The 18,307-nt window shown below is 42.4% G+C and overlaps 1 protein-coding gene across 2 annotated transcripts; it reads right to left on the bottom strand.

The window, feature by feature from the left end:
* Window positions 1-2,562: 2,562 nt before the first annotated feature.
* YEATS4 (YEATS domain containing 4) lies at window positions 2,563-18,297 on the bottom strand. Of its 2 annotated transcripts, none has more exons than XM_070622036.1 (7): window positions 18,037-18,297; window positions 16,400-16,519; window positions 13,644-13,710; window positions 13,453-13,547; window positions 10,531-10,623; window positions 10,352-10,439; window positions 2,563-3,210 (listed from the first exon to the last, which is right to left on the bottom strand). In XM_070622036.1, exons 1-7 carry the CDS (start codon window positions 18,085-18,087, stop codon window positions 3,041-3,043), a joined length of 684 nt encoding a protein of 227 aa, XP_070478137.1. In that variant the 5' UTR covers window positions 18,088-18,297; the 3' UTR covers window positions 2,563-3,040. The 2 variants fall into 2 exon arrangements, with proteins under 2 accessions (XP_070478137.1, XP_070478138.1); XM_070622037.1 differs by lacking the exon at window positions 2,563-3,210 and adding an exon at window positions 9,950-10,080 and having other exon boundaries at window positions 18,037-18,259.
* Between the last annotated feature and the right edge of the window lie 10 nt (window positions 18,298-18,307).

Raw genomic sequence — 18,307 nt, 5'->3', positions numbered from 1 at the left:
AAAAAATAATATTTACTCATGTTTTTTCTAGCTAGTACCTGTATGATCTCATTTTCTTTGGTTTCAATCTCAAGAATTTGAAGTCTATTACTATTAGAAAAAAAACAAACTAGAGACATTGCGGGTAATGCTAAGGAATAGGTACCTGGAATATCTTCTACGAGAGATTTCAGACATCTGTTCTTTCATATTCCACCTAGAGGGATTAACACCAGAATTTCCTTACATGTTACTAACGGTAACCGCATCTCAGTGTCTGCATCCATGCCACCTGACGCTCACATTCGACAGTCCTGGATTACTCCAATTAGTTAAAGAAATGAGATCTGAGAAGTGTTTAGGCACGAGCAACAGACAATTAAAAATGCTAACGCTTTGAAGAGGAGAAGAAGTGTTACTGAGGCAGAAAGGCCTCTAGCTGTAGATTACTAGTTTGAGTCACATTGCTGGTTGACTCACCATCTAGCTAGAGTCCCCTAGTCTCCCGTCTGTAAAACAAGGATAGCAGCACTAGCTGCCTACCTACCACTGTGCAGAGAAAGGAGACTTACACCTTGATTTTTAGAGCGGGAGCTGCCTAATTAGCCGAGTTTCCTTTCATTGTTCTTAGTCTTTATCTCAATAAAGTGATTAATCCTTGGTAAATAAATATTCTCTTCCACTTGTAGAAGAATGGGGAAACAGAAATCAAGACCTTGTAGAATATTTTTAAAGTTTGTATAATTCTAAACAAAATTTGCCACTTAAATGTTTTTTTGAGATAAAATTCACACAAGTATTCATTTAAACTATTTTTAAAATGTACAACTTCGTGATTTCTGCATATTTGCAAGATTGTGCAATTGCCACCACTAATTCCAGAACATTTCATCACCCAGAGTGGAAATCCCCTTCTCCTTATCCCCTGGGAACAACGAATCCACTTTGTTTTGCAGCTTCGCCGATTTAGGGCTTTCCATATAAATGGACTCATACCATATGTGGCTTTTGTGTCTGGCTTCTTTCACTTCACATATGTTTTCAAGGTTCATCCATGTTGTACAGAATCTGTACTTATTTCCTTCTTCTGGCTGAGTAATATTCCACTGTATGTGTCTACATTTTATTCATTCATTCATCAGTTGATGGATATTTGGGTTGTTCCCTTTTGGGCCATTATGCATAATTCTGCCACGAATGTTCACATACACGTGTCTCCGTGAACATGTCTCATTTCTCGAGTACACACCTAGGAGTAAGATTGCTGGGTAACTAGGGTAACTAAGCTTAACTTTTTGAGGAGTTATCAAACCATTTTTCTAAGTGGCTACACCATTTCACATTCCCAACAGCAATGTATGAGGCTTCCAATTTCTCCACATCCTCACCAAAACTTACTTTGTTTTGTTTAGAATTATAGCCATCCTAGTGGGTGTGAAGTGGTATCTGTGGTTCTGATTTGCATTTTCCTAACAACTAATGATGTTGAGCATCTCCTCATGTGCTTATTGGCCATTTGTATTTCTTTGGAGAAATGTCTATTCAATCCTTTGCCCACTTTTTAAATTAGGTTTTTTATTTTTGGATTATTAAGAATTCTTTGCAACCTCATGGGCGATCCTACTTAAAGCCAACACAGAATAAAGGGCTGACAAAGGGCGAGATTGAGCCATGAAGACATATTTTGAATTCTTGTATTCACCCATGCATAAAGTCAGACTTTAGTATTAGGAATCTCTACATTCTTGGGGGTTAATCTGGCTAGAATAATGAGGGATGACCTTCCATGTCAGGTTCCTCAAGTAGAATGAGATTTTCCTCCCCCATTAGTTTTCCTGACCTCTCCCCAGGCCCTTCCTACGCTGTGGGCGCCGGGCAAGAGCTGAATGATGCCTGGCAGAATGAGAAGTGCCATCCTTAACCCCAGAGGGCCTCTGGCAGAGATTTCAGCCACAGATACCTTTGCACAACCACCATAATGCTTATAAATGCCACAACTTAAAAAATACAGCAACAAAGTAAAAAGTAACCAATCTACAAGGGCAGATAGATAAAGTATCTTCAAGTGCAAGGGTGGCTAGCTGTGAGCCTACAGAGCATACAGAATCCCTGCGTCCGGCCTGGGGGCCACCTTTGCGAGCTTTGTACGTGTTAATGCTGCACCTTTCCCAGAATGCTTTCCTACCTATTATTGTCCCTCAGCTGCCAAGGAGGTTCCACTAACACAGCCTTAAAGATCAACTACTACTGAATGTTCAAATTAGATTGAGTCCAAAAGCAGGGGCTCACCACGTGGGCTTGAACAGGTCAGGCTGAGGAGGAGAAGGCAGTTGTGAAGCCGATGCACGGCTGCTTCCTCTGTGTCATTGGAACATGCATGAGGGACTAAATGTTTTTCTATGTGAAAACGAATGACACTGAAGTAGTTAGGCAGAAAAATACTTAAGCTCTTCGCCATCACAAGCGTCTGTATGCTACGAGCGCCAACAGAGACGTGTAGTCACAATACCACAGAGATACGTTACCTGTAACGAGAGAGCTCCAGGTGCTTCACAGAGGAAGAAACACAGCAAGAGGCAGAGAGAGGATCCGTAAGCTACATTTACTGAAACCGACAGGGCACTGGGCATATCAGACACAAAGGTTAGGACGGGGACAGATAAGAACTTACAAAATTAAATATACACTTTAATTTTACCACTAATTCTAACTACTAGTGAAGTATAAAATTTGTACAAGTTATACTTTATAACCAAATTATGATGCCTGTCAAAAAGGATAAGCTATACATAAAATACAATAAAAAATTTTTTAAGTTGTGCTTAACATCATAGAATTACCCTAAAATGGGCTGATAAAATGCCTATACAGCATTCATTCTTATTACCCACATATGTCTCACATTAAAGATGGCTTGAAAAGTACACATACTTTGACCCCTCTGATGAGCAGCCCGTGGTCACAACTGTAGGCGCAGTTCCTGAGGAGCAGTATTCACGGTCCACTTCTCCAAGTCCCTCACTCTCAGTACAGCTTCCTCTCAAGTTCTCTTCAGAATGGTTTATATCTCTTTTGTCTGATCATCTTCTTCGAGTTTCCTGATTTCATTTTTTAAACAATTAATAGTTTCTCGACTTGCTTTTAATCTCTCCTTAAGCTCTGCAATTTCAAAGCTTGTTTTTTTTTTCGCAGCTTCTAATTTTTCTCTGGTTTTCACTTCAAGTTCTGCAACTAAGGAAAACATGTACTTTTATTAAATTATTTCTTTTTTCTCACAAGTCTAAGATATGGCACTGAGTAATAAACACGGTATTTACTAGTCAGTGTTTCCATGATGAAGCATGGACAACTCAAGATCTACAACATTAAACACGGAAGGGAAGGACGTCTGAACTCCCAAGAGAGGATCTCAGATGTTGTCTACAACTAAGAATGAAATTCTGCCCACTAGTATTTTAAGATTTTAAGACATGACGTCCTTGTTTTTCTGCATATACACATTAATTTGGAAATACGGGGGCATACAATCCAAGAGACATCCAGCTAGTAAGAAGAGCTAACCAAATACAGTGTTCTTACATTTATTTACAGGTAAAACTTAGGTAATGAAAATCACGCTGACAAAACAAACCCATCCCTTTTTTCAAAAAAGACAGCACTAACTGTCTGGGTTTGAATTCCACCTCTACCATCCAACAGCTGTGCCACGCTAAGTTAGTTATTATCCCTATGCTCACTTCCTCATTGCTGAAAAAGAGATTATAAGACCAAACACCTCATAACATTATTTGTTGAGAAGATTTTAAGTGAATTAATGCCTATTTAGTATCTAGAACACTGGTCTGGTACATAAAAAGCCATATTAATTACTATTATGACAGAGGAACATTAAATGATATGTAAAACATTCTAGGGGCCTACATAAATTACTAAAGAAAATATCATTACTGCAAAAACGGACACCATCTATTTAAATATTCCACTTGTTTTACAAAGAAAAACGCCTACTTTCCTGCAACATTACCATCTGGTGGACACTTAAGGCAACTGCTGCTGATGACTATTAAAGCACAGTTGTACTTTTGCTAAAACAAGATGATCACTAACTAGAAGCAGCAGGGTTTGGGAAAAAAACACTGAAAACCCAACCTCTAATATCAGAGAGACCTGGGTGCAAATACACCTTTGGCCCTTGTTAGCTGGATGCTGGTACCTCTAAGCCTCCCTTGGTCTCTTCTTTCTGTAGGACACAGTTAAAACTGTATTTCCCAGGGGATTTATGAGGAGTAAGTCATGTATATGAAGCATCCAGACATTAAAAACATGCAGTAACGTTTCCTTATTCTGCTTGTTGCTGGTGATTTTCTTTTTGTGATACATTTCCTAACAGGTAAATTTTTATACTGCCAAAACAATCCATATTTTTATGTGTAATTTCTTTCATTTTAAAAATTATTTTTGAAAACAGGTACTACACACAGGACACAAAATTAGAAGGCTGAAAGTGTAGATAATGAAAAATGTCTCCTTCCGCCCCTGCCCCCCCACCCAGAATGAATCATTAGTAGGCTTCTTTGGTATCTTGCCAGAAATAATCTGTTCACAGACGAGCACACACCTAGGCGTTACTTCTCCTCCTCACCCAATACAAGTGGTGTCACACCACACTCGTTGATCTGCACCTGGCCGTTCACTTCACTCTATCTGAAAGCTCCTCACATCCCAGACTCATGCTTTAACGGCTGCAGGGACCTCACTGAACAGACCCCCGTAATTCACTAGTGTCCCCTCGATGTCCGTTCAGAGTCTTTCCATTTCTTCTATTATGAACAGTGCTATGACGTGTGTGCTGCACACCATCATTTCAGTCTATCCATAGGGTAAATCCCGACACGCAGAATTGCTAGGTCGAGGGATCTAGGCCTTGTGATCCTGGACGAGCGCCTGGTGACTCAGGCTCTGCTGCTACAGTCCTGCGAGCAGTGGGTGCCCCTGTCGTGTCAGCTTTTGAGCCTTAGTTAACCTGAGGCGAAAAATGGTATTTCAGAGTAGCTTTAATTCGCATTTCTATTCTTACTACTGGGGCTGACTGATCTTTTTATATGTTTAGGAAACATTTCTCCCTTCCTTTTTATGAAATGTCTGTTTTTCCTTTGCTGATTTTTCTGTTAGGTTATTGGCCTTTTTTAAATCGAGGTATAACTGACATATTAGTTTCAGGTGTACAACATAATGATTCAATGTTTGCATATCTTGCAAAATGATCACCACCATAAGTCTAGTCACATCTGTCACCATACATAGTTAAAAAATTTTTTTCTTGTGCTGAGAAGATTTAAGATCTACTCTCTTATCAACCTTCAACTATATAATGCAGTATTATTAACTATAGTTGCCAAGCTGTACATTACATCCCCAGGACTCATTTATTTTATAACTGGAAGTTTGTCCTTGTGCCCCCCTTTCATGGATTTCACTTCCCCATCTGTTTTCTGTATCTGTGAGTTTGGTGTTTTTTTTTTTAAGGAAGATTAGCCCTGAGCTAACATCTGCTGCCAATCCTCCTATTTTTTTGCTGAGGAAGAGTGGCCCTGAGCTAACATCTGCCACCAATCCTCCTCTTTTTGCTGAGGAAGACTGGCCCTGAGCGAACATCCATGCCCATCTTCCTCTACTTTATATGTGGGACACCTACTACAGCATGGCTTGCCAAGCAGTGCCATGTCCACACCCGGGATATGAACCAGCAAACCCCAGGCCAAAGTGGAACGTGCGCACTTAACCGCTGTGCCACAGGGCTGGCCCCATGGTGTTTTTTGTTTTTTAAGATTCTACATTATAAGTGAGATCATACAATATTTGTCTTTTTCTGACTTACTTCACTTAGCATAATGCCCTCAAGGTTCATCCATGTTGTCACAAATGGCAAGATTTCCTTCTTTTTTTATGATGGAATATTTTATTGCGTGTATGTATATATATATATATACACACATCACACTTTCTTTATCCATTCATCCATCAATGGACACTTAGGTTGTTTTTGTATCTCGGCTATTCTAAATAATGCTGCGATGAACATGGGGGTGCATGTATCTTTTCGAATTAGTGTTTTCATTTTCTTTGGATAAATACCTAGAAGTGGAATTGCTGGATCACATGGTGGTTCTATTTTTAATTTTTTGAGGAGCCTCCATACTGTTTTCCATACTGGCTGCCCTAATTTACATTCCTATCAACACTGCACAACAGTTTCCTTTTCTCCACATCCTTGCCAACACTTGCGATTTCTTGTCTTTTTGAGAACAGCCATTCTAACAGGTGTGAGGGGATCTCTCATTGTGCTTTCGATGTGCATCTCCCTGACGATTAAGTGACGTTGAGCACCTTTTCATGTACCTGTTGACCATGTGTGTGTCTTCTTTGGGAAAATGTCTATTCAGATCTTTTGCCAGTTTTTTAATTGAACTGTTTGCTTTTTTCCCCTACTAGGCTATATGTGTTCTTTGTATATTTTGGATACCAACCCCTTATCAGATACATAATTTGCAGATATTTCTCCTTTTTGGTAGGCTGCCTTTTCATTTTGCTGATGGCTTCCTTTGCTGCACACAAGCTTTTCAGTTACTGGCCTTTCTTACTGATGTGCAGGAGCTCTGTATAAATTAAAGAAACCAGTCATTTGTGATTATGAGTACAATATTCATGGCTGTGTGTCTCTAGATTTTGTTTACAGTGCTTTTTACTATGCAGAAAGTTTTATTCCCTTGCTCTCTCTCTCTCCACATCAATTAAAAACATACACTGACTGACAGGCACTCTGTGAGATGCTGGGGCACAGAGGTAGGAGATACAAGAGAGGAAAATGCAGTACAGCGCCATGGGGTAGTCACAGGAGCTGAGAGAGCAGACTGGATCCGCACCGAGGGAAAGGGTGTAAGCGTATCCAGGAGAGCTTCCTGGTAGTGGTAAAATCTGAGTGAGTCTTAAAGAACGAGAAAGGAATCAGGTAGAGGAAGCTGACACAGGAGGGCCTGGGAACAGCAAGGAGTCCTAACGACTGCAGCAGGCGGTCTGAGATCGAGGTGGGAGACCTGATCTAACTCCTCTGTCAGAGGACAGCCTTCACTCTAGATGTAGATTCTTGTCTGATTTAGTCATTATACTTTATTTTTGACAAATCATAAGACTGCAAAGGGCATGATATATTTGGAAGAAGACCTAGGTTAATTAGCAGTGAGATCCTGAAGGAAAATATTTTAAAATTTCTTGTCGCTTGTTCCAGTTTTCTGCTTCCTATATATTAAATGCTTCCATAAAAAAGAAAAATTTCTGTTCTTAATTTCCAAAGGAAGCCTCAATTTAGAGGAAACCTATCCAGGATCACTCACTGCTTAGGAGCACAGACTGAGGCTTCCACACACACAGCACGGCTGGATGGCTACGGGCACAGGCTCTGGGTCTGCATCCCAGCTCTGCTGGGTGATCTGGGCAAGTTATCAAACCTCTCTCTGCCCCAGGGTGGTTACTCGCACACTGGGCTAACAGCAGCACCTTCCTCCGAGGGTTGTTAGGGGCGCCCAAAAAGGGAAGAAACCTGAGTACACAGAAAGTTCTCATTAGTCTTCACTATCATTTAATTATTCCTTGTGGAAGCCATTATTACTATTAAAAGCTAGATCATTAGGGCTTAAGTAAACTTCCAGTTTACTACTATAAACAGCTTTAAAAACTTTTAATATGCATCATAATGAGCAACTTCTATCCGAATATTACTCTACCTAAAAATATTACTAAGTTTTTAGAGTCTAAGTTCTAAGGACTGCCTGGGATCAAGTCCTGGCTCCAACACTAACTAGCTGTGTTAGCTTGGGCAAGTTTCTTGACCTCCCTGTGCCTCAGTTTCCTTTTCTACATGGGTTACCTAATCAAGTTATTCTAGATCTAAATGAGTTTACAGAGGTACAGATTTCGAAGAGTACAAACAGTAAGCACTCCATAAATCTAAGTGATATTTTATTATTACCCAAATATTGAGTATAAGACCCTCAAGTTGGTAAAAGTGTACATATCTCTTCTAGGCCTTTGATTAATATCCCCAAATTGCTCTTTAAAAGGCTAAAGCAATTTATACTCAAACAATTCATGAAAATGCAGGGTTCACCACACCCTTAAAAGGTACAACTAGTAAAGGTTCCTTTTGTTAATTTGACACAAATACAACCACCCATAATTGTTTGGTTTGCATTTTTTCAATTCGTAGAAGGGCCAAATATTTTCCTATTTTATTTACCAGTCATTTCCTCTTTCATCTGTCGATGTCTTTTGTCCATTTATCAATTGAAGTTTAAATTTTTTCTTTTTTATTTATCTATTTTAGAGTTTTTAAGGTATTAGTCCTCTGTCATATTTTCAACAAATTTTTCTTCTTTGCCCTTCTGAAACGCATAAGTTAAACATTTTTTACAAAATTGAGTTTGTCTTTCTTATAAAGTGATTTCTTCTAATATCTCAAACTTAGAAAGTCTTCCCTAGCCAGGACAGTCCTTCCTCTAATACTGTAAACACGCTGAATGACTTTAAAAAAACACTGAACTATCTTTAATTAAACTGGAATTTATTTTGGTAAATCCTATGAAACAATGATCTAAATTAAGTTTTCCTCCCAAAAGCTTATCAATTGTGCCAATAACATTTAAGAAATTATCTTTTTCTTCCTTATTGATTTGATACTGTTAAGAAAATAAACTGAAGATAACACAAAACATGTAATTTACTGATAAAAACTTCCCAAGGTTATACAGCTTCTTACATAAGCTTTAACACATCCAAGTAAATGTATAGAAGTGCCTTTCTATAAAACAAATTATTTGTACCTACTTATTATATACAAATGAATTAATGATACTAGTTTTGTTGAAAACACAAAAATGTGGGCACTTGAATTTTCAAAGACAAGTTTCCTCTATGAATTGGGCGTATTTCATGGTACAGGATAAAGATCTATAATGGAGAGGAAATGACTAATAACAAATTAAAATAGTATATTAGTAGTGCTTTTACCTTTTCAAAGTGATCATACACATATCTTTGTTTTATGTTCATAACAAAGTAGGCCAGGTAAATATTTCTGCAGATGTAGAAAGCGAAGCATCAAGGTTTTAAATGAGTGTGATTTTACATTTTAAATGACTACCAAGTGGTGAAAGCATCATTTGTATTCCAGTGTTTTAACTCCCCATGATGAGTTTCATGAAAATATAAACACAACCCTGCTAGAGCCACTGATGGGGAAACAGCACCTCCTCTCCCCTAGTCTCACCCCTCCTCCCCTTCTTCTACTGCTCACTTCTTTCAGCCGACAAATATACTGGTTCATTTCCCCTGGAAAACACTACCCTCTTGACCCCAGATCCCGCTTCTGCTACTTGAAGGATCACCGCTTCCCTTACAGCCCAGCTCTACGACAGGGTTGTCCACAGCACTGTCTCCAATTCCCCTCACCTCCTTCTCTCCTGACCCACTTCAACCATCTCCTGTCCTTACTGTTCTCCTTCAACTGTTCCTGCTCAGGTCCTCAAGGACCTCCCCCTTGCTATACTCCATTTCTTGGCTCTCATCTTACCAGACCTATCAACAGTATTGCACACAGCTAATGACTATTTCTGGATACGCTTTCTTCACCTGGCTTTAGGACAACCTAGAACAATGCCTGGCATAGAACTGGTGCTCAGTATACACTGTAAGCAAATGAATGAAAGATCAAAGGAAGAACTGAACGAATGATGGCAAACAGGTTTCGTTTTGAGTGCCAACTGCAAATGACTGGCAGTAGCTGCATGGAGTGATGGAGGGGGTGGATGCTGAGGGAAGACATACCATGACTGATTACCAACTGGTATTCACCATCCCAGCATTAATCTGAAACTATGTAGAATGACACAGGTTTTTAAAAAAGGAGATAAACTAGTTCACAGTAAACAAAAGTTTAATTATATTCTCAAGGTTCTTCACACAGATTTTGTTAGTAAAAACTAGTAAACAGAAAATAACTGAGTGACAGGTTAAGCAAGATTAACAAAAAGTTATGCTTAAATGTACCTAGGGAAAAAAAGACAGAAAATATTTCAGAGAATGTGAGAGGCTGCCTTTTATCATTTAAAAGTAGGCTGCTCTGGGAGCAATTTAAAATATCCCTCTTATATGTTCTATGGTAATACATATTTGGTTGTTTAAGTCCCAAAAAATTGACATATCTACACATATAAATATAAAACATAAGAAAAAATTTAATAGTCACTAATCACACAATCCTTTCACCATTACAGAATACATTATTTTTCAGGATTAATTAGGAATTCTTGATACTCACATTCTGTTTCATGCTTATAGGCTCCTAATGTTAGCTGACGAGATGTTGTTAATAATTGTTGCATCATTGCTGTTGGGTCTTGAAATATCTAATGGGATAGAATGGAAAAAAGCCCAATAATGTTGAAGTTATACAACTTAAAATGCTTTTAAAACTCACTCACTATAAAATCTTCTTACCATTTCATCATAGAACTCTGAAACCACTGTCTTTTTTCCCAGCATTGCATTGGTGTCTGACTGAAACAGCTTTAATAAATGGTACAGGGTTACCTATGAAACAAAAACAGACGTCACATCTGTGAATGGTTTTCATCATCACTGTGAGACACTGTCATTTCTGTAAGTGACTTAGAGGCTGGAAGTAGCAAAAACATCAAATTCAGGAGCTTGTCTCAACTACCACTTACTGTGACAAATTGCCCAAACTCTCTGTACTGTCATTTCCCCATTAGGTATCACAGCATCCATCTACATCTGCTTAACAGGAATGCTCTGAAGGGCGTAAGTTAGGGTCTGCTATAGCATCTCCAGAGAGTGACTATGCATAACTGTAACACAAGAGAGAGCTATGGAAATTAAATCACTAAGGCATGAGTTCTTTTACTCACACAAGTGAAATTCGAATAACTGTGACAGTTATTCTGTGAAGATTAAAGTTTACAAATTTACTCTGGGGAAAAAAAGATCTCTGATACTTCAAAAGGAATGACCAATACTAAAATGCTCAGTGAAGGCAGATAGTTTCTGTGCTGATCTTTAAGGTTATCACATAAGTAATAAAAAGTTAGTGATAATTCACTTTGGCAAGAGCAACATGTCTTCAAAATACTCAAACACAGGTGCAGTAAGACATCAAAGAAAAAGCTTTGAGGCACAATGTGTGATTACTCGAGCAAAATAAAACCTAGCTGGCAAACGTCAGAGTTTACAGTGAAGCTGCAGAAAACAATTCAGAGGCCTCAGAGAATTTTCCAAAAAGTTAGCTAAAATCATTATACGGAGCATGCATCATATGCCATCGTTTAATTAAACCTTCATATGACCTATTTTCTGTAAGAGCCAACTACTGAACAAGTATAATGGTTTCACCACACCAGAAGAACATCATAACACCTTTTAGGGAATAAAATTGAAGCCTATGTAGGTCCACATGGAAACCTACTCAATGAGTCAATCAGAGTAGCGCAAATGACCACACTGCCTCTCTTCCAAGAGAGGACGTGCAGAGCTGTCTCTTAGTGAGCTTACACAACACAGTCATTTCTTTCACAGGTGTATTTTCCAGCTGAGGGTGAGGCAGGGAACAGAGGAGGTAACAGACAGGTAAGGCAGCACATTCTCAAAATAAAAATGAACCCAAAGCAATCTCACAAAGCTAAAAAGAGCTTCTGCTCTAGTAACATTACCGACTTCTCCCCCCACAACATCTGCTGAATCCTGTGCCCTATTCTCCCCAATAGATTATTCTCATTAAGGATAAGAGCAGGGGGGCCAGTCTGGTGGCACAGCAGTTAACTTCACCTGCTCTGCTTCGGTGGCCTGGGGTTCACCAGTTTGGATCCTGGGCACAGACCTAAGCATTGGTCATCAGGGCATGCTGTGGTAGGCATCCCACATATAAAACGGAGGAAGATGGGCACAGATGTTAGCTCAGGGCCAATCTTCCTCAAAAAAAAGAATAAGAGCAGGGTCTCATCTTTGTATCCTAACCCTTGAACAGTGTCTTGCAAATAATCGATATTTAATAATTTCTTGCCAAATAGAATATAATGTCTGTGAGAGTATTCCAGAAGGACAAGAATGGTAGGAGATCTGGAAACCTTACCACATGGAAAATGTGTAAATGAGCTATGGATGTTTCTTCAGGAGAAAAGAAAACTAATGTAGGAACAGTTACCAGTCAAAAGTTCAAGGAAGCCTAGCATAAAGTAGGGCTTTCTTAAAACAAGAACTACCTCACACCTGAAGAGGATGACACAAGTCAATGTTCTCCACACTGGAGACAGGCAAGCCCAAACTGGATTCTCACTAGAGAGCCTGCGGAAAGGAATTCCTACGTGGGAAGAGCATCCCCGGGCACTGAGATCACCTGGGTGCCGGCCCCTCCACACCCACTGAGTCAGGCGCAGGCGGGGGCAGTTTGAATTTTTAAAAAAACACCTCAGGCGTTTCTGGTGCAGCCATTTAGGAACTAATTCTCTGATTCACTGGCCCAGGTGATGTTCAACTCCTGTAAAAGCACACACACAGTTTTAAAAACACAATCTGATAATTAAAGTGCAAATATTTGGTGCTAAGGGAACTAAGGGAACGGGCTGAGTCTAACGAAAACTAACCATGATGAACGTTACGGGCCTGAAGCCGGAGTCACGCCCCAGTCACACAGACGTGGGAGAGCCACACTGAGTTGTGACCCCATGTGTTCAAAAATAAAAAAGGCTTAGTGGTTTTAGTCAAAAGAAAGAGTAACGGAGAGAGTTTGAGGCGTGAATGCAGTACTTGGGTTCAAAAACTAGCTCTGCCACAACTGTTTCTGAGCAGCGCTTGATCCCTGAACTTTAGGATCCTCATCTCTAAAACGACACCACCAACCTCACAAAGCTGCTGACGGATCAAAGTGCAAGGTTTGAGGGAGTTTTCACACAATCAAGCCACAGAGTAGGATATTAAGTAGAGCTGCTAGTACTCATGGCAGCTTGAAAAAGCAAGAAGCGTGTTTCTAAGGCTTCCAACTATAAAAAACTGAATACCCCCATTTCAGACAGCCTATGACTCAACCTGTTTGTCACTAATAACCAAATGATACTAACGAATTTTAAGCTTTTTTGCTCTAGTAATCATATGCTTTCCAAGGTTTCTTTCCAACAAATGTTCACATTATACCCCTTCTTTCTATACTTGAAAAATAAAAGAGTTTTGAAAGGCACTTCACTTAAAAATGGAAAACTTTAACTCACAGCAAGAGGCCCCAGGCCCCAGCGTACATCCAGGACATCTCACGAAAACGTCAGCACACAGCGAGCGACTCAGTAAGTATGGCTACAGTTTCACAATTACTAACAAACCCACTTCATAGGTGCAAAAATTAACATTACTCACAGGTCTTTCATTAGGATCAATGAAAAATATTTTGATGATTATTTCGAATTCACCCCATCCTGTTTCAGTAATTTCATATGGAGGCTTAGTAACAACTGAAGAGAGAGAGAAAAACAACTATAAGTTGTAAATTACTGATTCAGTTCCCTGTTGAAAATTTGTATGTTATGAATCAAAAAACTGTACTGTACCTCTTAAAGGATTACCATAGCTTTCATGTAATTTAAATTGGATTTTCTTCACATATGCTGACATATCCTAGAATACAGAGGTTTAATTAGTTCTGCCATCCACATAGAAAAAGTAGGAGGGAAATACACTGAGCATATGTACCTAATTAAATACACTTTCCCTTAAATTTTATGGAATACACTTTTCTAAAAAACATGAATTATACGTGGGAGGTTTGTTTCTTACTTTAAACAAAGGAGGCCCATGAATTCTTTCATAATTCATATATAGGAATATATGTCCCCGATGTGTTTTGCAAATCCTGTTTTTATACATCTCTAAACACAATACTCTAAATCAATTTTGATTTTTCCATAAAAACAATATTACCCTTTCCATATTTTTATAGAAATAACCATAGAAACCAAAGCAAATCTAAGACCTAATCAACTTCAAAGAACAAAGTCTGATAAAGCTAAGGCCAACTAAACTAAGCAAGCCCAAGCTGTTGGATATAAAGCTGCTCCTTTCCTTAAACTCTGTTGAAGCACAGGCGCACGTGCATCGGTTCTGGCACATAAAGAGCCTCTTCTGGTAAAGGCAGCCCTTAAAAAATAACTCATTATAGAAAAAGAGGAAAATGCAAAACAGTAAGTCATACTCAATAGTAATGTTTATTAATCTTTTTATTTGCTTTCAGGAATTTTTATGTGCTTATTATCTAAATATATACCTATATTTTAAAAATTGGGACCATCCTGTAGTGATATATTATTATCTGCTTTCATAACTGAACAGTATACTGCCAACGCTTTTCCTGAGGCAGATCTTCATAAGCATTTTTGAAGACTTTTTTGGGATACTTTCACTCTTTTTTTCCTGCAAATGAGTGACTAGCAAAATTGGGGAGCAGATGCTATAATGGTCAACAACGGGGTCTTGCCCTCCAGATCTCAGTGTGGAGGAGGCAGTCGAGAAGACCAGCATTTCTATGTAATCTGTTACGAGGGCGTTAGGTACAAGTCCATAGGAGGGCTGCCTGACAGTCTTGGGTGAGCAAGACAGTATTTCTAAAGAAAATGACACAAACTGAGAACTAAGGGAACAGCAGGAATGGAGTGGGTGGGGAGGAATGAGTGAAGAGGTTTAAGAGTAATTAGGTGTTGGAAAGACGCAGGGCCTAGAAAATGATGGGATGAACCCAGACAAGGGAGCGGGCTGCAGACAGGGCAGGGGAAGTCTGCAGCAGGGCTGCTCAACACCAGAGCTCAAGTTGACCGAGAGGCAGGAGGGAGCCACTGAGGGCTTTTTCCTTTTAGTGACAGCTTGAGACATAATTCACCTACCACACAACCTACCCATCGGAAGTGAACCACTCAATGGTTTTCAGTACATTCAAAGCGTTGTACAACCATCACCACAATCAATTTTAGAACGTTTTTACCAGACAAAAAGAACCCCACACCCATTAGCACTCACTCCCGAATCCCTCTTCCTCCCACCCACTGGCAACCACTAACCTCTTTCCTATGTCTATGGATTTGCCTATTCTGGACATTCTGTAAAAATGGAAGGGCTGGCCCTGTGGCCTAGTGGTTAAGTTTGGCATGCTCCACTTTGGCAGCCAGGTTTGGTTCCCAGGCGCAGACCTACACCACTCGTCGGTGGCCATGCTGTGGCAGTGACCCATACATGAAACAGAGGAAGATTGGCACAGGTGTTAGTTCAGGGCTAATTTTCCTCAGCAAAAAGAGAAAGATTGACAACAGATGTTAGCTCAGGGCAAATCTTCCTCAAAAAAAAAAAAAAAAAAAAACACAATGGAATAACACAGTATGTGGCCTTTTGTGTCTGGCTTCTTTCACTTAGCATGTTTCCAAGTTTCATCTATGTGGTAGTAGAATGTATCAGTACTTTATTTCTTTTATTGCCTAACAACATTCCATTGTATGGATACACCACATTTTATTTATCCACTCATTAGATGACAGATATTTGAGTTGTTTCCCCCTTTTTGGCTATTATGAATAATGCCACTATGAGCAATTATATACAAGTTTTTGGGTGGACTTCGAAGGATTTAAAATATAATGTGTATTCATTCGATAAACATCTGTTGAATACCTACTATGTGCTGGCTGTGTTCCAGGCACTGGAGCTTCAGCCCTAAAATACAATTACCACCGGGCAGAGGACACAGCAGAGTTCTCTCTCACACCCCCTAGTGGTCTTATCACCCATTATCACTTACAAAGCACGAGCTGCTTATTCCTACAACACCTGATTAGAATCCCATGCTAGTTTAAGAAATGGTGTTGGGATGAGAACCGAGCCTACAGCATAGTTTTTGTCACTGTCACTTAATTTTAATTAGAAAACATTTCTGGAAAATTGATTTCTATTAAGAATTATATGAAGATGACAGCCCTTACTTTATTATTTCAATTTTTTGGTAACATTTCTACAGTGGGCTAATTTTATAATGGGAAAGTTACTATAAAAAAAAAATTGCATGGGGCCAGCTGGTGGCATAGTGGTTAAATTTGTGTGCTCCCATTTCGGTGGCCCAGGGTTTGCAGGTTGGGATCCTGGGGGCGGACCTAGCACTGCTCCTCAAGCCATGCTTTGGCAGGGTCCCACACAAAATAGAGGAAGATGGGCATGGATGTTAGCTCAGCGACGATCTTCCTCACACACACACACACAAATCACAACTTATTTTCAAGCAAAACAAACTGTAGCTTCAAAAGAAGTTATAGAAAAAACAAGCACCTACCTCGTTTCTGTAGGGCTTTACATACACTGTCCACTGATGGGTGTGCCCGTCTTCTTCTCTTTTCTTTCCAAAATACCGAGCAACATTACCATAAACTATTGGTTTAACAATAGTAACCCCCTAAAGGAAAAATAATTTAAATACCAGTTAATACTGTATCATTACCCAAATAAACAGAATGAGAGTTCTGAAAGCTTGTTTTATGTAACAGCAAACTGTCTAATAACCTACAGTTTGGTTCTCTTGCGGGCAAGAGCCATGAGCGCCAGCGAGGAGGCGGTGGCCCCGGCCGTCAGCCGCACGGACGCATGCACACCGTTCCTGGGGGGAGCACCAGAAGCCTGCAGACTCAACCCGCTCAATCACCTTGCACGGAGGCTCACACGCTCCCGGAGCCCCAGCCGTCAGCCGCACGGACGCACGCACACCGTTCCTGGGGGGAGCACCAGAAGCCTGCAGACTCAACCCGCTCAATCACCTTGCACGGAGGCTCACACGCTCCCGGAGCCCCAGCCGTCAGCCGCACGGACGCACGCACACCGTTCCTGGGGGGAGCACCAAAAGCCTGCAGACTCAACCCGCTCCATCACAGGGCACGGAGGCTCACACGCTCCCGCAGCCCCAGCCGTCAGCCGCACGGACGCACGCACACCGTTTCCGGCGGGAGCACCAGAAGCCTGCAGACTGAACCCGCTCCATCACCGTGCACGGAGGCTCACACGCTCCCGCAGCCCCAGCCGTCAGTCGCACGGACGCACGCACACCGTTCCTGGGGGGAGCACCAGAAGCCTGCAGACTGAACCCGCTCCATCACCGTGCACGGAGGCTCACACGCTCCCGCAGCCCCGGCCGTCAGCCGCACGCACACCGTTCCTGGGGGGAGCACCAGAAGCCTGCAGACTGAACCCGCTCCATCACCGTGCACGGAGGCTCACACGCTCCCGGGGCCCGGCACGACTACAGGGAGGGCGCATCCCGCAGTCTCTCCCAACCTCTCGTTTCAGCCCGTTGGTAAGTCCCCCGCCAGCCCAGAACCCCCCGAAGCCCGGGCAATGGACGTGCGGACGAGGCTCCGGGACCACGAGCTCGCCGGCTCTCCCCTCCCCTCCGTGCAGCAGCCCTCGGGGCTCCGGCGCACGCCCACTGCGCGTGGGACAGAAACACGCTGCGCACGACGGCCGCGTGCACGGTGTGATGACAACTACGCAAACACGACGGGACGCGGATGCGACCCGAAAACACCCCGCGGACCCACGACATCGGTGCAAACGCGGGCGACTCCTTTTCAGAGCGAAGCCTCCTGCGACCGGTGAAACCGCGGAGGGGCGAAGGCGACCGCTCCCGCGGTCAGGACGCCCGTGCGGGACGCGGCGACGCGGGGGCAGAGGGACGCGGCCCGAGCGTGCCCCGCCGGCAGTCGCGCCGGGCTCCGCGCACCTGCGCTCGGGCGGGTCTTCCGGACGCGCCCGCCCCAGGTCCCGGTCGCCTGAGGCCGCGGGGACGCCGCCGTGGAGGGGACGGCAGGAGGAGGGCCTGCTCTCGCCGAGGGACCTCGGGCCCGGGTCGCCCCCCGGCGTCCCCGCACTGGTGCCCGGGGCCGAGGGGACGGCGCGGGGGACACGCGGCCGGGCACCGACCTTCACTCTCCCGCCGGAGTCAGGCCCAAATTCGGCCATTCTCTTGAACATATTGTCCCCCGGAAGAAGCCGCCGCCGCCAGGGAAAGAGCCGGGCCGGCGGAGCCGCCGCCCTCAGACCCCGCTCCTCCGCGGGCCCAGGCGCCGGCGTGCGGCGGCGGACGAGCGGGCAGCGCGCAGCAGCGTCCCGGAAGTCGGCCCGCGCCCGGAAGTCGGCCCCGCGGAGGGCGGGGCGGAGGTGGGCGGGGCCGAGCGCTGCGCAGGCGCAGAGA

Source organism: Equus przewalskii, chromosome 5, assembly GCF_037783145.1.
Source record: "Equus przewalskii isolate Varuska chromosome 5, EquPr2, whole genome shotgun sequence".
Lineage (NCBI taxonomy): Eukaryota > Metazoa > Chordata > Mammalia > Perissodactyla > Equidae > Equus > Equus przewalskii.
The sequence above is the reverse complement of the archived record's forward strand: the minus strand, read 5'-3'. Positions and strand labels throughout refer to the sequence as shown.